Here is a 20,773-nt window from a genome sequence, read left to right as displayed (position 1 = left end):
TCTGGGTCATGAAGATCTTTTTCGTACAGTTCTTCTGTGTATTCTTGCCACCTCTTCTTAATATCTTCTGCTTTTGTTAGGTCCATAACATTTGTGTCCTTTATTGAGCCCATATTTGCATGAAATGTTCCCTTGGTATCTCTAATTTTCTTGAAGATATTAGTCTGCTGCTGCTGCTAAGTTGCTTCAGTCATGTCCGACTCTGTGTGACCCCATAGAAGGCTGCCCACCAGGCTCCCCCGTCCCTGGGATTCTCCAGACAAGAACACTGGAGTGGGTTGCCATTTCCTTCTCCAATGCATGAAAGTAAAAAGTGAAAGAGAAGTCGCTCAGTCGTGTGCGACCCTCAGCGACCCCATGGACTGCAGCCTTCCAGGCTCCTCCATCCATGGGATTTTCCAGGCAAGAGTACTGGAGTGGGGTGCCATCGCCTTCTCCAAGATATTAGTCTAGGGTGTCCCAATTTCCCAGACTTGGCCTTGGTTGCTAGGATTTCAGATTGACCACTTATCAGTTTGGGGGTATCATGAAACTTGGCCTTGTCCACCAGGTCTTGGGGTTCACCAGCTGTCAACCTCTGGCATCCTAGACTTGGCTTTGGGTGGCAAGAGTATTGAGTTGACTAGCTTACTCTCCAAGGCATCCAAGAATTGACTACCAGCATTGAGTTACTGACTCTATTGGCTGTCCATCCCAAACATTCTAGCCTTTTTATATCTGTTTTCCAGTGTCAGGTTGCTGTATCAACTGTGTCCTAGGCATCTTGGTTGTCTCAGACTTGGCCATGAAGAGTGGGTTGCCTAGTCAACCAGCTATCTGTTCAGAGGATCCTGGATTTGGTTTCTCAGTGGGCTACCAGGTCAACCAGCTGTCCATTTGGGGGTTCCCAAATATCGCATTTGGCATCTGTCTGCCAGGTCAACCAACTGTCTACCCCTAGATGACTTGGCCTCTGGCACTGGCTGTCAGGTTGACCATCTGTTCCTCCAGGATCCAAGACTTGGCCTCTAGCATTGGTCTGCCACATCATCCACCTATCTGACCCAGGATGTCATAGACTTAGCCTCATACATTAGGCTTCTGGGTCCACCAGCTGTTAATTTGTGGCATCCCAGACATGGCCTGCTGGGTCAAACAGCTGTCTGTCCAGGGTTTCCCAGTTTTGGTCTTGAATGCCAGGGTGCTGGGGTGACCAGCTGTTCATCTCAGGCATCCTTGACTTGGCCTTTAGCATCAGGCTTGTGGGTTTAACATCTGTCCAACTTAGTGATGTCCATGCATCACTGACTGGCCTCAAACACTGAGCTGCCAAGTCAACCTGCTGTCTATTTGTAAGGTCCCAGCCTTGGCCAATATTTTGGTCACCTGATCGAACAGCTGTCTTATTGGAAAAGACTCTGATTCTGGGAAAGATTGAAGGAAGAAGGAGAAGAGGGCATCAGAGGAGAGATGGCTGGATGGCATCATCAATGTAATGGACAGGAACTTGGGCAAACTAGGAGATGGTGAGGGACAGGGAGTGCTGTAGTCCATGGAGTCACAAAGAGTTGGACTTAACTGGGCAACTGAACAACAACAAGCCTTGGCTTAGGGTGTTAACCTACTATGTTGACTAGCTGTCCCTTATGGAGGTCCCTGATTTGATCTCCATGGTTGCAATGCTGGGTCAACTGACTGTCAGTCCAAGGTTTTCTGGACTATGCCTCAAGCACTGAGCTTCTGAGTTGACCAGCTGTCTGGGGTGGCCCAGAGTTGGCTTTGCTTGCCAGACTGCCTGACTGACAAGTTGTTTATTTCAGGCATGTCCCAGATTTAGTCTTAAGGCTCCAAGTTGCAGAGTCAATCAGCTGGGATGTCCTTTTCAGACATCCCAGACTTTGCCTTGGGTGCTGGGGTGACCAAATATTCATTCTAGAAGAGCCAGGCTTGACCTTGGGGGATGGTAGCCAAGTCAACTAGCTGTTCATTCAGGAACTTGGCACCAGGCTACTGAACTGTCCAATTATTCATCCCAGGTGACCTGAGCTTGGCCTTGGATTCCAAGCTTCCAGGTCAGTCAAGTGTCCATTTCAGATTGACCTCTGGTGTCAGGCTGGAAGGCCCACCAACTCTTTGACCCAGGTATCCCAAAATTGGTCTCAGGTACCACTCTGCCAAGTAACTAGCTGTCTTGTTGGGCATCTTGGATTTGGCCTCAAGTGTCAAGTTTCTGGATCAACCACATAAGAATCCCAGGCATCCCATGTCTAGTACTCAGACTTGGCCTAGCGTACTAGACTGTCAAGTAAACCAGCTGACAATCCTAGGAATCCCAGACTTGACATCAGGCACTGGGCTGCTGGGTTGACTTGTTATTCATCGTGGATGTCTCATGTGCCTTGGAAGGTTCCAGACTTTGCTTTGGGCACTGAGCTGCCAGGTCAATCTATCACTGGTATCTCAGGTTTCCTGAACTTACCCTTGGACATTGTACTGTTGGTCAACCAGTGTCCTGGACTTGGCCTCTAGTGCCAGATTTTAGTTGATCATCTGTATGTCTTGGGCCTCTCAGACTTGATCTTGGGTGCTCGATCATCCAGCTCTTTGTCCTAGGTGTTCTAGACTTGCCCTTGGGCACTGAGCTGCTGTGTCTACCAATTGTTTTCCCCAGGCCTCCCAGACTTGGATTTGGGTATTAGTCTTCTGGTTTGAAGAGCTGTTCATCCTGGGCACCCAAACTTAGCCTTGGCCACCAGGTTGCTGGGTTGGCCAGCCCTTTCCAGGGTGTCCCAGACTTGGTCTCTTGTGTCAGGCTGCCATGTCAACAACCTCTATAAAGTCTCAGGCATCCTAAACTTGACCTCTAATACTAAAGTGCCAGACCAGCTGTCCTTCACAGGAGTCCTGGAGTTGGCCTTAGGCATTAAGCTGCCGTGTTGACCTTTTGTCTAACCCGATCATCCTGGACTTGGCCTTAAGCACCTGGCTACTAGCTCAGTCACCTGTCTTTCTAAAGTGTTTCAGCCTTGGCCTTGGCCTAGGATGCCTACCTTCTGGGTTGACTAGCTGTCTGTCTGAGGTATCAGTGACTTGTCCTCAGATTCTGAGTTGCCATTCAATTAACTTCTGTAACAGTTGTCTCAGATTGACCTTGGCTGGAAATAAAGATGTTTCTTACAAGCTACTTGCAAGGTGCCTTCAGCACAGCGTTCTTTCAATGAATAAAATAATACCCATTTTGTAATGCATGTGGTGAAATGTTTGAGACTTGAAATGGTTTTTAAACAGTCACTGAAATCTGCAATCGGTATAGTGTTCCATCAGTAAATGGAAGTGTCACCTATTCTATAATGCCTGTAGTGAAGATTTAAGGGACTTGAAATAAAGGTGTTTCTAGAAGCTACTTAGAAGCTGTGTTCCAAACAGTGTTTTGTTAATGGAAGTGATATTCTGTAATGTGTGAAGTGTTTATAGAGACTTAAAATTGTTTCTAAACCTAACCCTGACCCTAATTCAAATCCCTAACCCCCAATCCATCCCCAAATCTAAAACCTAATCCAAACTTTGATTCTTATCCTGATCCTAACCCTAGGCTCAAAGCCAAAACCTGATCCTGACCCTGACACTATTCTTAATTCTGACCCTAACCTACATCCTGACCCTGACCCCCTTAACCCAATTACAAACTGAAACCCAAGCACAAACACAAACTCAAATCTTAATCTCAGATCTCAATCTTGATCCAGATTTCAATACTGACCCTGACTCTAATGTCCTACACTTGATCCCTAATCCCAACCTCTTACGCCCAACTCTTATCCTGATACCCTTAGTCAACCACTCCCATGGGTTATGTTTTAAGAATGAAATTCAATAGGAATCTGGTGGATTCCTGTTCACCCTCTCCTTAATGGGCCATATTCCTTCAAGTATCCTTCCAATACACACAGAGACTTCCAGGTGGGCACCATAAGTATGGGGGGCAGAGGAAGAGTAGACACCTGAAGGTGGTAAGAGGAAAAAGAGGGTGGGGGAAGCTCTCTTACAGGGTAGGGACATTTAATCTCCTAGCAGCATGTCCACAGGCCCACAGCATGGGGAGGGGGAGTGATACCAGGCTGATAGGCAGAGGTCCCCCAGGGTTCTGGAATGGGATACCTGTAGAGCATCCTAGACAGGACAGTGCCTGGGGTCTTGTGTCTACTGATATAGGCACCTGGAACTCTTGTTGCTGGGGTCTTGTGTCTACTGATATAGGCATCTGAGCAAAATCCCTTAGTGTGGAGGGGGCTACAGAAATCTTTAGTTTCCTCCTCTATAAGTTGGGTGCATGGAGTGATCCCAAGAGTTCCACTTCCAAGAGAAGTATCTTTTGGACTTGGTCCTCCATTGATGGTCCACTGTGCTGAGGACACTGGCAATCCTCCAAGCAGAATAGCTTGAGAGCATGGGTGATCGAGGACCAGATATAATTCATAACATAGTTTAGTCCAGAGACATGACCATCTTTGCTGGAGGCTTGGGGTCCTCATTTGGAAGTAGAGTTAGGTTTACTGTCCAGGCTTGGTGAGGTCTCATGAGTGAACTGGACATCCAGGGCCAGAGGAAGCTAATACGGAGACAAGGGAGGATTGAGGTCCTCACCACTCCTGGAGTCTGCATGTCCCACTCCTCTGCCCCGTTAAGGGCCCAGGGAACCACTGTCTGATGACATCCAAAATTGTGTTTTGTTCTCTGGTTTCTTGTCTGGATTATAGTTAGAGCACTGACTTTACCAGTGGGATGGGCTGTACCCACTGCACTCAACAAAGCAACAGCAGCAGGGATGGGACACCCAGGGTCATTCTGGGTAACCCCAAACTTTGTTTCTGACTTTAGCTGAGCCTTCTCTACATTTTTCTTAGTCAATTTATCTAAATGTTTGTCAATTTTTTCATTTCTCCAGATAAACAATTTTTAGTTTGTTGATTTTCTCCATTGTTATGTTGTTCTCTTATTATATTCATCTCTGCTCTTAAGTTTTTAGCCTTACTTTGCTCTTTCTCTGGTTCACAAAGGGCATCTTCTGACTCCTGACAGTAGCCAGCCTCAGGATCACCCTCTCCAGAGTGAATTAAAGACTTCCAGACTGAAGTGGCCCAGGTCAACCAGACACCATGCTAAAACCTGACAGCCCAGGCCACCCCCAGGCTTGTTTCATCAACTGAACCTGTTTTCTGGCTGGGCGGTTCACAGGCTAACCTGGCCTCCCACAGGTTTTACTGCCTTAGGTGCCTTCTGCTCTCTGGGAACCAGAAGGCTAGTTAACTTTAGCTGAGCACTGCCAATGGGCACAGTGCCCTGCCTGCTGCTGCCAGATACTGCCCTCTGTACAGTGGCCTTCACAGGTACCACTCACTGCCAGCTGTGCTCACAGGCTGCCCAGAACCCCATTCACCCACTGGGTCAGATGACTGCAGTTCTCTCCTGTCTCACAGCACCTGCCTATGACCTTCCCAGGGATCCTGGTCCTACCTCCCACCACTTTCTCAGGCTAGAAGGAATCTCAGAGATTCTATCATCAAGGCCAACTGAGAGTGACAGTCTTACCCACTTCCCTTCCCCAGTAGAGGAGAGACCCCACTTCACATATCTTGCTCTTCATCTTCATCCCACTGATGTTGTCTGGTGCCACTGCAAGTGCCAAGCACCAAGGACTTATGAGACCACAGGAGAAGGGGTCAGTGGGAAGATTTCAGAGGTAAGAGAGTAACTGCTTTTTTTGTATAAAAGGTGAAAAAAAAAAGTTTACTATTGTTGTAAATAGCCAAAGCTGCACTTGAATATTGTACTAAAATCCCATTTTCTACTACAGCCTAGGAGTTGTGATTCTTTCATTTTTTGTGTTTAAAAAGAGACAGACACTCTCATTCCTCATTCAGTAAGTCTTGCAAGGCCATCAGTTTATTGTATGTGGAAGAAAGAAGCATCAGTTATTCTTCTCTGAAGGACGTATCCACATCCATCTTTCACAGAGATGTTTGTTTCAGTATCATTAAACTGGACAAGGAGCTGAGATAGCCCCTCAGAACTTAGGGAATTTGGAAGCTGAAGGTATTTTCACAGGCATATCAACAACCACTGAAATGTGGGCATCCTTAAAAGTTAACTCTTGCCAGGATCACTTCCTACCCCAGGACAACGGCTGATTTCTACATTATGGAGGGAGAGCTTTCTGCTTCTGTTATTGAGATATCTTTTGACCACCAATTGGGAAACTGTTGGTCAAACTCTGCAATTCTGTAAGCCCTAAGTGGAGAAACTTGTGAAAAAGAGAAAACATACAACATGGAAAAGAAGAAGGCAGAGGAAGGTTATTAGGAAACAAACTGAGGGCAGGCAAGATTTTCCATCACCCCACTTTCCCAAGATCAGTACTTCACATAAATTGGAATACTCCTCTGACCTCAGGATTCCTTTCCCTGCTTATTTCTTTTCCAGGGAAAGATTTGTGATGTCATTCTACCAGCACTCGTGCTGCCTGTGTACAAGGATTCCCAGCATCCCTGCAGTGCCCTGCAAACTTTTAACGCAGAAATGTCCTAGATGGTCCCCAGGCCCCTATCAGGCACACCAATGGCCACTCTTCTCTGTCTGGGGCTTGGTTATGTCATGGAGATGTCAACCTTTCCTGTAGGAAGGGCTCCAAGATGCAGCCTGATAGGCAGGGAGAAGGTATACCACCAGGACCAACAATCCATGGACAGCACAGACACAGCTCTGCCAATTAAACACTAGACTGCTTCCAACCTGGATGGGAAACACACATTGCCCTGCCCTCACCTGAGTGCCCTCCTGAGGCTTCTCCTAGGATTGGAAACTAAAGAGTTAATGTCAGGCACAGTGAGGGAGCTCCTGGGATCCTACACAGCCTTCAGACTATACTGTCACGTATTTTCAATACCCTCCCCTGAATATATAGCCTTTAAAGGCAAGAAACAGATGAATTGTGGGGCAATTCTGAGTTACCTTTTCCTTCCTGATGGTTCTGTCACTCAGACACACAGTAGGGCTCACCGCTGCCAGGCCCTCAAGGATTCGCGCAAGTGACTGTTGAATGCAAGTCGGAGTGCAGGAAGACATAGGATGAGCAAGATAGAGCTCACCCTACGTCTGATGGTTGAACTATACATAACGACCATAACGGAGTTGACTATTGATGGATGTGGATGGTGCAGAACTAATGTGCAAGGAAAGACAGATAAATTCACAGAAATGTGGAGTAGTTGTTTTGCAGTGAGTGTGCAAGCACTGTTAAATGGCACACACTGGCTGTGTAGAAGGGGAAGCTGGAAGAGTGAGGAGCATGGGGGGCAGTTGATAACCTGGCCCCAGTGTGCGGGCAGTCTTGCACAGTGTGTGTGCAATAACTTTATAGACTAGCACACAGTAGTGTGTGAGAATAGAAAATCTGATGGTGAGCATGGGAGGAGCGATTGTTAATGCTACAGGAGTGTGCTGGAGTGAAAGTGGGACACACACGCGTAGACTGGTTGGTGAACTGCACAGGGAGAGTATGCAGTGACTCCAGACGGCAAGTAGATGTGCAAAATGACCTGGAAATGACAGTCACCGGCTTTTTAATTACACAGTGAGTGTGCAAGGAGATATTGGTGAGTCTGAGTGGGCATGTAAGAACGGGGCACTGGATGAAGCAGAGTGACCAGTGAATATGTAAGGAGTGACTGCAATGGTCCATTTTATGTGCCAGTGTGGTTAGGTCATGGTGCAGTTATTTGGCTAAATGCTAGTGTCTGGATGTTGCTGTGAAGGCATTTTTAAAATGTGATTAACATTCAACTCAAGAGATTTTAAGCAGATGACCCTCCAAAATGTGGGTAGACCTCATTAAATCAGTTTAAGATCTTACTAGCAAAGGACCTAGGTTTCCCAAAAAGGCAATTCTGCCTGTAGATTGGATCACAGAAGCCCTGCCTGAATTTCCAGCCTCTAGACTCAAAACTGCAATGTCAGCTCTTCCCTGGATCTGCAGCCTATCATGCAAATTCCACACTCACCAGCCCTTAATACCTCTTTTTCTACATATATTCTATTGGTTCCATTTCTGTGGAGAATCCTGAAAACTGTGACTACTGCATATAATATAGGTGTGCAACAAGTGGAAACTGGATGGTACAGATAAGTGTGAAAAGAGTGTAATGATAAATTCTGGACAGGGCAGAATGAGTGCACAAAGAGTGGCTGTTGAATTAGTTTGCAAAGTGACTTTAGATGGCCAATAGTGGGTGTGCAATGAGTTGAAGGTGGATGGTGTATGAGGTGTGGAAGAGACCCAGGCTCCAGCTGGCCTCTGGGCCCTACCTGGCCCGCAGGGAGACCTCAGACAAGGCATTCTGCCTCACTGGGTGTGCAGCTACAAGGGTGACCTCAGAGTCTCTGCAGGGGAAAGGTATTGCTGTAGCAAGCAGGAGGGGGACAGACTTTGCCTTGCCCTATTGCCAGGGCCCAAAGAGCACCTGAATGATGTACCTATGACATCTGGGAGACCTGCATGAAGGATAGCACATGAGGCCTGGAGCTCTGACTAATAGACAGCTCAGGATCCTGCTGGGGAAAAGAGGGTCAAAGGCCAGAAGAGGGAAGGAACGCTCTATTTAAAGTGATTCCAATGTGGGATGGAGACATAGGCCTTGGATCTTGGGTCTGCCTTGGGCCTCAGTCTCTACCCTACACTGAGAACCCTCTTCTAGTGGGAGATGTGTGGACTCATGCAGGGATGTGGTGCTACTGCAGAGGGGGCCCTGCACTGCTGAGGATGGGAGGCTGTCAGCATGGGTGCTAGCCTTTGCTGAGGGAAGGCTGGTCGGGGGAAGAAGGGGGAAGAAAACCTGGCCATATGCCACCCCCACTCCTGAGTCCCCAGCACATTCCTAACCTCCTTGCCCTGGGTCCAAATGACCAACACTTCCCCATGCACCCCCTCACAAGATCCAGTTCCCAGTCCTGGCTGAGCCTCACAAGGACAAGGGGCCTGGACCTTCTGGACAGGCGTCAGGGCCCCAGGGATGCCAAAAGAGAGCCAGGACATACCAGACCCCTAAGAGCAGGATCTGTGCCTGGGACACTGAAGTGACAATTCAACGGGGAGGTGACAAGTCCCAGGCCACACAGGAGGGCAGAGCTTTATTTCCAGAAGGGATCCTGGAGCAGGATGACTGCCTTCCACACTGGTGCCTCCAGCGTCCCCCAGAGACGTGCTTCACCCAGTCCTCAGAGCACTCAGTAAAGGGATGTGGTGGCAGCTACAGCCTCTTCCAGCTGTCGCAGTAGTACCTCTGGCCGTGGTGAGAATGTACTAGGATCCACCCTCTGGAAGTCAGGGTGGGCCACCACGGACTCCAGCACCTCAGCTATGCGGCCAATGTCAAATGCGGCCTGCTGGGGGCCCAACCCAGTGTCCTCGCCACCCTCCACCTGGCCAGGGCTCATCCCCTTCGCAAGGAGGAGAAGCCTCCTTTCAGCAATGATCTTCAGGAAGTGATAAAATTCTTCGAAATTAATCCCAGAGCAGGACTTCATGATGACCTGGGTCAGAAAGAAACAGCCAGTGAGCTGCTGCTCACTCATAGCTCTGGGCAAGCTCTGTTGACCCTATACTGAGTCTAGGCTACAAAGGGCCCTGACACACAGTCCAGTCCTTGAGACACACCTGGGGGTCGGCCAGTGATCAAAGGGGTCTGAGTCCTGCAGCCTGGAAGCCCAGACCCTTACTCACATAGGTAGTCCTAGTTGCCACTGGGCCCCTAAGACTGCAGCTCCGACCTCAGAGACCACACCTCCCTTCAGATTGCAGGCTGTCCCGGGGTTTTTCCCATACCTTTCCCCGACTGAGGCCTTGGCCTAGTGAGCATATTCTTGCCCCGACTGTGGCCCTGGCCCAGGTAGGCCCCTACCCACCTCCTACTCCTACACAGCTGTGGCGAGCCTCACTCAGCCCGTGCCCCACTACTGCTCAGACCAGTTGTCCCACCTGGCAGTGGTGATGCCAGTCAGGCATGGTGTCCCTCCACTCAATGACCTCTTGCTGCACAGCACTGAGCTCCTGCTGCAGGAAGTGCCACATATTGGCCAGGTTACAGCCGTTGACCCAGTTGTGGTTGATGGAGATGGTGTCCTCCTGGAAGGGGCAGGGCGCAGGCTGTCCTCATGATCCCACAGGGGGCACTGCCCCCTCCCCCTGTCTTGAGATCCGCTCAGACTTCCTCAGCTGGGAAGAGCCACTCCTATCTCCCAGTGGGCGCTGGCAGAGAAGAGGGAGCTGGGGCTGGGATCATCCTAATCCACAATTATTAACCCATAGTGGGGCTCCCCAAAGGCTGGGACAACCCCACGTGTGTGGATCCCTTGCCCACTGTCACCCAAGAAAGTAACATGTAAGGGAGGCAAAGAGGCTGGGGGCCGTCAGCAGCGCTGCGTGCGGGAACCAACATGGCTACGTGCAGCACCAGTCTTGCCCATGGCCTGCCCCCTCCCATACCCAGGCTCTCCCTGCCCACTCTGCAGGAACGCATTCAGGAAGGTGCTGAAGGCAAGGAGAGCTGCTGGCAGGCCAAAGTGCTCAGCTGAGTCGGGGTAAGAGTTAGCCCAGTGTAGTACCGTGGCCTGTTTCCCTGACCCGCCCGGGCCATAGGTCGTGGGGTGTGGCGTGCCATCCTACCAGGTTGTGGACTTGGTGGTGCCACCCACTGGGCACAAACACCATCTCGCCTGCCTCCTGCGTGACCTCCAGTGGTGGGCCACAGCGATCTCGCATGGGGTGTAGGCGGCTATCCAGGAGGGTGGGGGAGGTCACATCGTAGGGCAGGCCACCGTGGCAATCCCGCAGGGCTTCTTCTTGCCCTGGTGGGAAGAAGAACCACTTTTTCCTCCCGCAGATGTTGACGGACCAGCTGAAGGAGCGGAAAACGTCAGCATGGAACGGCGACCTGTGCAAGAGCTCCTGTTGGTGCCATGTGGCTTGGGTGTGGGCTATGCCTCTTCTGAATAGACTGGCCAGGCTCAGAGGCCTCAGTGGTCCCCAGTTCTCACACCTGGCCTGTGAGCCAGGTGGGAGGGCCAAACCTCCCCAACCCCGGAACATCACAAAGGAGGTGTAGGAGCTCTTTCCATTTGGCTAACAGGGATCTCTGAGAGGCTCTGGGCAAGAGCCAACAGACCAACAGGAAGGTTCAGGAGTGACCGGGACAGGGGTGTAGGATGGCGGACGGGAGCAGACAGGCAGTTACCAAGTGCCGGTGGGCCCCATGTAAACGAAGCGGTAGTCATCCACGTCTAGCGCGTCCCAGTACTCGTTGAGCCAGTCAGATGAGAAGTATATGGGCAGGGTGAACACGCCTTCTGCCAAGAAGTCCCTTTAGAAAGTGGCATGAAGCTGCAGCATAAGTGGCTACAAGCCAACCTCCCAGCACCCACATCCTGAGTACATGAAATATCATGAGAGTTTTGAAATTATGTGAATGACCCTGACCTGCCTTCTGGAGTCAGCACCAACCACCAGGAGTGTGGCCACCTCAGACCATCCAGCCATAGCCCTGCCACCAGATGACTACAGCCCCGAGTGACCCTAGCTGATCCCTGCCCAAATGACTGAACCAGAGATGTAAGCAGATAAAATGGCTTTGGGGGTGCTATGACAGAACCTAGATAACTTGTACAGGCAGTAACCTAGATGTTTAGGGCCCCTTGCACACCCATTCCAGGATCTCAGCCTCTGGCTGAGCTGGCGTTATAAATGCGTCACTTGCATCATGACGGCTTCCCGAGTTTGCGCGCTTCCACTTTTTTACCCACACCAGTGACCCGGACCATCAAGCAGATTCAAAGCCATAAGCCCAGCCATGAGGACAGCCCAGGTACACCAAGCTCCTTTCTGCTTTGTTTCTCAATCCCTCACTCTCCTGGTTCACCCCCACAGCCCAACCGATGGGATCCCAAGTAGAGGAACATTCCAAACCAGCCCAAGGGAGAGTGCGCATCTATCTACACGGTCACACAACACTGTCGGTCAGGGCCATGCCAGGGTACAGCCTTAGTGGTGCCACACCACGGGTAGTCTCCCCAACACCGTGCAGATTCCTCCGCTGCCATGCCTCTGTACACGAACAGACACCTGCTTGCCCTTCAAAACCCTGCTCAGACATTATCTCCCCTGTGGCTACCCCTGCCTACCTGATGCAGGTCTTCCTCTGCTCTTTTTAGTTTTGGGTTGCCCAGGAAAACGCAAGACACTCTATCAAAACTGAATTTCAAATAAACAGTGAACAAGCTTCTAGGGTAAGTATGTAAAAACCACTCATTGCTTATCTGAAGCACAAATTCACAGGACATGAGCGTCTGAGTCTATGAGTCCATCTGGGCTGCTGGAATATGAATCCCTGAGGCCAAAGCCAGAGTTTGGTTGCATCTTAGCTTCTATCTGCCAGGTAAGAAACTGTGTGGCAGCTAGTACCAAGGCAAGCTGTGAGCAGGATGCTGCTGATGCCTTTCATGTACTCTTGGACTGCTCTTGGGAATCACAAGGGCCTGAATTCATTTTTTTTTTTTTTTGAGTCTTAATTCCTGCGTCAGTGAAACAAGAACTCGATTGTTCACTCATTTATTAAATGAGCACCTACTCTGTGCCAAGGCCCTGTGCCAGAGAGTGGGGATCTGGGTAGGACCCCTTCTCTGCTTGTGAAAAGCATAACCCTGGCAGGAGAAATGGCTACAAAACCCGAGGACCACCTCAGAGAATGGGATCACCACAGAATGGGTGGGATTGCCCACATGAGCGAGATGTTTCTCAGGACAACATCCTTTGAGCTCTCCAGGTGGAAGAAGTATGCAGTGGGTGGGGACAGACCTTGGAAGGCCACATTAAACAGTTGCCATTGCTTGTTAGTGATGGAGATTTTTAAACGGGAGGGACACAGTCCTGCTGGAAAGCTCATTTGGACTTCAGTGAGCCTACCAGTGGAGTCCAGTACCTGAGGCAGGGCAGTCTGGAGGTTGGCAGCAACCAAGGTGAATGGTAAGAGGCCTGACCTAGGGAAGTAGGTTTGGACACGGGAGGCTGGTCCCAGGACGCCTGAGAAGACAGGCAAAGGCTGGGTGCTGCCAGTTAGATGGCGGTGAAGCTGACAAGGAAGGTTCTGGGCAAAACTGACAACGAAGAGGTGGGTAACCACAGCCATATGGGCCTCTGCCAGGCCCACATTCTTCACAGCAGGCAAGCCTGTGATGGCATAGTGAGATGGCCATGACTGGAGAGAATGACACTTTGAACCACTGAAGAGATCACGTTAAATTCCTAAATGGGTTATAGCCCAGTTCCTCTGCGTGCAGCCAGGGCTCACTCAGAACTGAGAAGCAGTGCTGTGGCCAGTATTCCAGGCCCCTTTACCTGCACAGATGCCAGTCTTTGAGATATAAACAGCCCCGTGAAGAGGAGTAGTTTGCCTGAATGTACTCTTTCCAGTAGCTGATGTAGTCTCTGAGGGGCATGTGTTCTTTGGGGTTGGAGTTGTATTCCTGGACCCCACAGTTTGCGACAGGTACAACCACGTCTCCTGAAAGCAAAGGGTCAGGCACAAGACTTTTCTGAGAGTCCTCCAGCCTGTCCATCCTCCCTGACCCTGTCCGCCCTCCAATTCACTGCTACACTGTCTTCAGTGAATTCTCATGCCCTGCCTCCCTCAAGCCCTCTCTGGCTCTCCTCATCTCCGCCCTCACAGTCTGACTCAGGTCAGAGTCAAGGCCTGTCCTTGCACTCCAGGGTGTTCCTGCCCAGTCCTTACCATAGTTCTGAAGCAGATAATCGAAGTTGGGCTTTCCGCTGGGTGTCACCCAGAGCCTCCTGCTGCCCCAGTCCTCGGTGAAGGCGCTGGAAAAAACACAGGGCAAGTTGGGGAGCAGGTAGCCCTTGAAAAAGTCGGCGTAGGAAAAGGAGTCCGGCTTCTCGATGAAGTCCACGCGGTCCAGTTTCGGACAAACCCTGCTGGGGAGACGCCCCTCGAGGCCTCTGAAGTGGCTCTCGGCGAACACGCGCGTCTCCCTGTCCATCCCGGGCCAGGTTCTGCGTCCGTGGGGTGCAGGGAAACCTGGGCTGGGAGTCTGCCGCCGGGGGACGGGGAGTCTGGAGGGCTGCTGGGAACGGGGCAGGGCTCGGGGGATGTCGAAGGAGCAGCGGGGACAGAGGGGCTGGTACGGATGATGGAAACAGCGGTGAAGTCTCCCGGCCGCGGACCCGCGAAGGGCGGAAGCCCGGAATCCCACTTGGGCATTCCTACGTCTCTGCTCTTTAAACTGGGAGAAGAAAAAGGAAGTGTTTGCTAAAACTGCTTCCGGAGTAAACCCTCTGGGCGTCCGTGGCTCACAGCCCACAGCCGGCCAGAGAGAAACCCGCGAGGTACAGACAGCAGAGCCCGCGGTAGTCCCAGAGCAGTCAAGCGGAACCAAGAGTCTGCACTCGGAGTTCCTGCCGGAGCCTGAAACACGGCGAGCCAGGCCCTGCGCGCATGCTCGCTTCATGCTGCGGCCCGCGCCCGGTACTGGAACGGCCTGCAGCGGCTTCGACCCAGCTTCGGGTACCCCAGGGCCTCAGAGGTTGTCGAACGGTGCCGGCCCCGAGTCTCGCTGTTTTCTCGTCTTCCCAGCGACTCAGGTAAGCGGTGTCTCCAGTCTGCAGCTGGGCTTGTGCCCTTACGGCATAATGCCCCCTGACGCTACCAGCGAGGCAAGGACTCTTCTTTCCTTCCTCAACCTTCAAGGACTGCGGAAGGTTGATGGGATGTGGGCAGGGCTAACAAAGAGGTACAAGGGCCAGAGGTGGGATCTGAGGGATGCTGGGGGTCTTCAAGGGATGCTGGGGACCTGGAGGGGATGGAGAGGCCTTGGGAGATGATGGGGACTTGGAAGGAATGCTGTAATTTGCCGGTGATGGTGGGACCTGGTGGGGATGCTAGGGGTTAGGGGAGTGCTGAGGGCCTAGGGCGATGCTGAGAACGTGGAGGGGATGTGTAGACCAAGATAGGATGATGGGACCTGGAGGGGGTGGTGGGAACCTGGAGGAGATGCTGGGGGAATAGCGAGGGTCTGAAGTGAAGGTGTGGGGGTTCAAGTGTGGAGATACGAGGCTGTGCACACCAGCAGACCTGAAATGAGGGACAAAAAAGGGGGACTTGAGTGGGGATGACACGTCAGGGTCTCAGCATGTTGGAGAAATACATGTCCTTCCAACTCAAATCTACCCGTATCAATATGGAGAGAAGAAAACAGTTTCATTGCTGTGTGAGCAGATTACATACATTTAAGGCATCTGCAAGAGAGTAGAGTTGGGCAGAACTTCACACATTTCACACACAAAAAGCAGAGAAAGAATTGTGAAGACCTCTGTCATAGCCTCGAGGGAAAAATAGATGCACCTGTGTAGTCTGTGCCTGACAGGAGACTCCTGCCTGGGTTCTGGAGGTCCCTGTTTATTTACAACTCTGAGTCAGCAGGTGGTGACTGTGCCCTGTAAAATCTGAACACTGAGTTTCTTTCATTCCTGACCAAAAGAAACACTCAAAGGGTAGAGAAGGGGCAGCTTCTTCCCCTTTATTGAACAGTGAAGATGTAACCTTGTTTATCCTTATAGGTGGCATAAGGGAGACTCTGGGGATATTGGGGCTCTGAGCTTTGGAGAGGGGTTTGGGGGTGGAGACTCTTCCCAGGGGGGTTAAAGCTTATGCAGGAGAACAGCAAGGACCAGAAGTGGGGTAAGGCAGAGGGGAGGACTAGGAAGAAAGTGAGTTAGGGAGAGTCTGAAGTCCAGGTAGAGGAGGGGTCTAAAGTGGGAGCTGAGAATGTGGGTAGAAGGGGACAGGTGGTGGAGAGTTTGTGGCGAGCAGAGCAGTGTGAGGGGCTGTGTGATTGTGCACTGGGCGCTTTTCCCAGTCTGTCTTATTGTGCCTCACATGGTCAAGCTGTGGAATTCTTCATTGGGCCAGTGCTGGGCAGAAAATTAGAATGCCTTTAGAAGTTAAAATGGAGAAAAAGAGTCACCCTTAATTCCATCCAGAGATGAGCATTTTTTCATTTCTTGATATAGAGTATCCTTCCAGGCATGTACTCATTCATTCGTTTTTTTTTTTTCTCTATGTCCCTCTCTGTACACATACACACACACACACAAATACACACAGTCTGTCTTTCTATTTTATATGTAAGTGAATTTACATATGTAAGCTTTTGCTGCTTTTAACTTTTTAAAAAAGATTAACAGTTGTCAGGTTTTTTTTTTTTTTTTTTTGCCACATATTGACTGGATGTTCCTTAGTTATTTGATTTTAGTTGTGGTATGTGCAGAGTATGGAAGGCAAATAGGAAAAGTATGGGCAGCAGAATGTTCATAATTGTCTAAAGATTTGGGAAATATGGTTCAAAGTTTGCCTTATAAGGGAAATATGGAGTTCAGATAGACATTGCCTGGGAAGAATTCCAGAATTCCAGCTTCTGAAGCTCTGTGGTTGCGACTTAGTTTTATAAGTAAGGGGATGCTTTAGGCCAGCAGGTCCCCATGCTTCCCAGGATTGTTGGGGCAACTGAACGAGTAGCTCAGTGTAGGAGAGAATGTCTCCTTTCTCGAGCATTTGCCCTGGGCCAGGTATTTTGTCCTGTATTTTCTCTAGTTTGTATGATGGCTCTCTAGTGTTGACCCTATTACTGCCATTGTATGCATGAGTTTCTGACATAGCTATTGGGAACACGACTGGGACTGGAACACAGGTCTGTGTTCCTCCAAGGCCCCTAGACAACAGCCCTGGTATCACCTGGGCACTGGTGGCGAATGCACATTCCTGAGCTCCACCCAGACCTGAATCAGATCTGGGAGCATGGCATGCCTTATCACATCCCAGTGACAGACCCCACAGAGGGCCAGAGGAAAAATAGCAGGAGGGGAGTTTAAAAGTTAGCGTTTTAGGAAATGGCAGTGGGAATAACATAAAATCCTAGTTCTCGGCTCTGAGAAGTTAAGAAGATGGTGCATGCCATGTGAATAGGCTGTGTTATTGCCATGAAACACCCCAAACCTCCCAGGTTGAAAGTGGGAGCCTCTGAGGAGCGGGAGGTGAAGGTAATGGAAAAGACTGACTGCTGCTGCCTGGAGACACTGCTCCCACTGTTCTGACTCTAATCCTTCTTATGGTCAGGAGTTATTGGAAGGTGTGTAAAATGCTGCTTGGTCTGTTACATTGGAAATTAACTAAAAATAGGCTGTTTACTTGATACTGAGTCTACTCCAGGACACAGGTCTGATGGAAGTGCTAAAAGAGATCCATTATACTAACTGCAGGATGTTGTAAGTTCAGTCCCTGTGACCACTCATTTCTTCCCCGAGAGCATCACTGTGTGGGTTACTTTTAGACACTCTTGAGGTGTCTTGCCATGACCTCCCCTCCCTAATTCAACTCTCTCCATAGGTCAGCAGGTGTGTTGTGTTTTCACTGGAGATGTGGGTTCCAGGTTACAGCAGGCGAGGACCAAGGAAGGCCTCCAGGAACTTAGCATAGAATGGGGACCTAATTTAGCATATAGAAGGAAGACGACTGTCCCCAGTGGACACAGCTGGTGTTTTCACATCGTATGATTTGTAGTTCACTCATCCCATATTTCCCGGGTTGCTGTTTTGCACCAGTATTGTCCCCAAGGCACCCTCCTTGTAGTGTTTGCCTTCTCCAGTGTTTTGACCCACTTGGTCAACGTGTAAACACATTCACAGGCTCTTTGGAGTTAACATGAGTGCTGTGGTTGGTGAAGAGGCAAGGATGCCACTGGAACAGAGACCTGGAGAGTGAGGTGGAGTTGGCCATTCAGAGTCCAAAGAGCAGCAGGTGGGGAGCCCTGAAGAACGGAGCAGAGAGAGGCTGTCTCTACTGGGCTGGGTGGTGTGGCTGTGGTTACTAAAACCTACCTGTCTTAGCTGGTGACTTTGCTCAAGGTACACGGGGAAGGGTTTCAGTAGAAGAGCGATATTTTCTCATTTTGTTTTACGGTTGTCACGTTGGCTGCTGGGTAAAGAATGAGTGGTGGGGCAGAATGAAACAAGGAGGTCAGTTGGGAGGTTGTCCAGGAGAGTGGTGACAACATTGCCTAGAGTTGTAGCTGTCGGGGTGGGGGGCAGCACAGAGGGCGGATGTGAGAAACGGCTGCCAGGACTTGCTGAGGGATTGAGAGGGTAAGGCAGAGGGAATCTATGAGAACTCACCTGGCACACCTTCACTGAAATGCGGGAGCAGATGGAGGGGCTTGCTAAGTTGGAAATGTCTATTAGATGGTCAGGTGGAAATGCCCAGGCAGTACTCACGTCTCAAGAGAGTCTGGGCTGGACAGGAAAGTTTGCCAGGCAACAGCTGGAAGGTATATTTAATGTCACGAAACTGTGTTGACTCACTTAAGAACCGAGTATTGATTAAGAGGACCAAGGTTGTGACCTGGTGATTCCAGCATTTAGCAGTCAGGTAGAAGAGGAAGAACCAGCAGAGCAGACTGAAAACAGGCTCCAGGGGGTGGGAGACCAGGGGAGCATGGTATCCAAGAATCCAAGACATGATGTCTCCCAGGAGGTAGGCAGGTGTGTTGGACAGAGCTTAGAACAGATGTGTGCATTAGATTTGGCCACCTGGAGGCCTGGGCTGAGAAGTGTCCGTGAGCAGTGGGGACAGGAGCCTGTCTGGAGGGGGACATTCCTGGCTGGTGGCCAAGCACAGGGCCGCATGTGGAGTCTCTTGGAGGAACAGTGAGTGGACTGTGGGGATTGTCTGGCTACTTATAGTCTGCAACAGCAGAATAGTTTAACAGAGACCATCTGCTCACAAAGCCTAAAATATTTACTACTTGGCCCTTAGAGGTGGGGAAAAGCATACCCTCTCCTAGTGGTGAAGGGACAGAGAAGTTACTGCTGCTGGAGAGGGAGGGGGTTGGGATCAAGAGGACTAGAACCTGGTCTTTGAGGGAGTGGGGACACTGCTTCCCACAAACTGTGCGTGGAGAGAGGAAAGGTGGACACCCAGGGACAGGTGTGGTATCCGAGTCCTAACGGAGGGAAAGGGAGGGTGTCTGTGGGGTCATGCTAACGCACACAGGAATGTTGTTCCTTTGGCTCTTCCACTTAATTGTCATTTATTTTGGTCTGATTGGAAGGCTGCCATGGAAATCTGTTGTAGGAAAAGTTGTGGCCACAGGTTTCTCCTTTTGCTTTTTCCTTGGTATTCGTCAAACCTAAGTACTTTTCTCGTATTTCTTTTATATACTACAGGAAAGAGAAGTGTTTTTGCTCTTCTCTTGAATTTTCTTTCCTCTTTTCTCTCTTTAGAGAGTTTTAGAATAGTTTAGAGCTGCTGTCGTCCTTGGGTCTTTTAGTGATTTTAATGGTTAACAGAGACCCAGAAGGTGAAATAACTTTTCCACAGTCATTAAGTTTGTGATGGAGCTGGCACTGGAACCACAGCATGGTTCCTTGGATGCTGCAATGCCAGACTCAACAATTCTGTGGGGGATTTGTGCGTAATCTCAGTGTTCAAGGAATACCTCCCAGAGTACATGCTCAGGAATGACGGCTCAGGTCAGGTGGTTTGTTAGTGTGAACTCAGTTTTCATGCTGAGTCAATCTCTTACGTGTGGGGAGGAGCAGTAAACAAGCTCCTGCCCCTCATCAGCTCTCTTGGGGTTGATGGCGGGCACAGGGTGGCCAGGTGGCGGGAGGCTGTTTCCAGTCAGAAGGATGAGGTCCTGCCAGTTTCAGAGCTGGAGCCTGACCAGAGCTATGAGCACACTGGTGACTGAGGCCAGAGGCACCTTGTCTTGGATGTGGAAACACTGAAAAACATGGTTAAATTGTTGGGGTTAGTCGTCCCCTAATTCTCAGAGAAAAATCTTTTCTCTTATTCACATCTGAATGACTGCGCAGAGGCCTCACGGCAAGACGGTGCTAGCGGGCTATGCAGGTGGCTTGCCAGGGTCCTTACAACTCAGGAAGGATGGCATAACAAGCTGAAGGTCTGCACCTCCCTTGCGTCCCAGTCAGGCGATGCTCTGTAGTCTGTGTTATGTCTGTTTCAGAGCGCTTGGGCAAATGTTCTTTCTAGGGAGAAAGGTCTGATGAAGACCCTTTGGCTTTGCAGTTCCTTTGTCCAGTGGGCACTGCTGTTTAAGAGGAAAGGCCCCCTCCCAACTGCTCTGCCCCTTGCTTTCTGCTTCTTCACAATCCTAGCATGTGCCGGGAGGACCTGGGAGGGAGCTCACAGATAAAGCCCGCAAAGAAGATGACACCAGTCTTTGGTACAGAAGGTCAGGAGTTTCAAACAGCTGAGGAGATCTTCGTTAGCTTTCCAGTGACATAAGAGCATGGATTTCCTGGATCGTTTACAGAGCCCTGCCGAGCTGGGAGTATGAGTTTGTTTGTTCAGTGTGTTTTTAGTGTTGGTCTGGCATTCATCATCATGTTGGCTGAGAAGATGGATTCTTGGGTTCATGTCTCCTTAAATATGTAGATCCTAAGGCTATTGCTTTCTCAGAATTGACACTCAGAGAAAACACTTGAAGATGCTAATACTCCTGAAAGTATTAGCCAAGCCGTCAGCGGACTTTCAATTAAAAAAAAAAATTATTTACTTATTTTTGGCTAAACTGAGTCTCCCTTGCCATGTCTGGGCTTTCTCTAGTTGTGCTGGGGGGTGGGGCTGCTCTTCATGGCAGCGCACAGGCTTTTCACCCC

General features: G+C 50.2%; 2 protein-coding genes across 2 annotated transcripts in view; one reads left to right on the top strand and one right to left on the bottom strand.

The window, feature by feature from the left end:
* Positions 1–9,126: 9,126 nt before the first annotated feature.
* Positions 9,127–14,344, bottom strand: JMJD4 (jumonji domain containing 4). Its single transcript, XM_010847239.1, has 6 exons — positions 13,815–14,344; positions 13,421–13,586; positions 11,265–11,390; positions 10,697–10,964; positions 10,010–10,156; positions 9,127–9,564 (listed from the first exon to the last, which is right to left on the bottom strand). The coding sequence occupies exons 1-6, from the start codon at positions 14,077–14,079 to the stop codon at positions 9,259–9,261; spliced, it is 1,278 nt and encodes a 425-aa protein (XP_010845541.1). The 5' UTR covers positions 14,080–14,344; the 3' UTR covers positions 9,127–9,258.
* Positions 14,345–14,455: 111 nt separating this feature from the next.
* SNAP47 (synaptosomal-associated protein, 47kDa) overlaps positions 14,456–20,773 on the top strand; it is a 67,015-nt gene continuing 60,697 nt past the window's right edge. Inside the window, exon 1 of the mRNA XM_010847238.1 lies at positions 14,456–14,680. Within this exon, the coding sequence (XP_010845540.1) occupies positions 14,546–14,680 (135 nt within the window). The 5' untranslated portion in view covers positions 14,456–14,545. The remainder of the gene's footprint in view (positions 14,681–20,773) is intronic.

This window comes from Bison bison, unplaced genomic scaffold, assembly GCF_000754665.1.
Source record: "Bison bison bison isolate TAMUID 2011002044 unplaced genomic scaffold, Bison_UMD1.0 scf7180017864248, whole genome shotgun sequence".
Taxonomy (NCBI): domain Eukaryota; kingdom Metazoa; phylum Chordata; class Mammalia; order Artiodactyla; family Bovidae; genus Bison; species Bison bison.
Note: the sequence above shows the minus strand (reverse complement) of the source record. Positions and strands in the feature narration are given on the sequence as shown.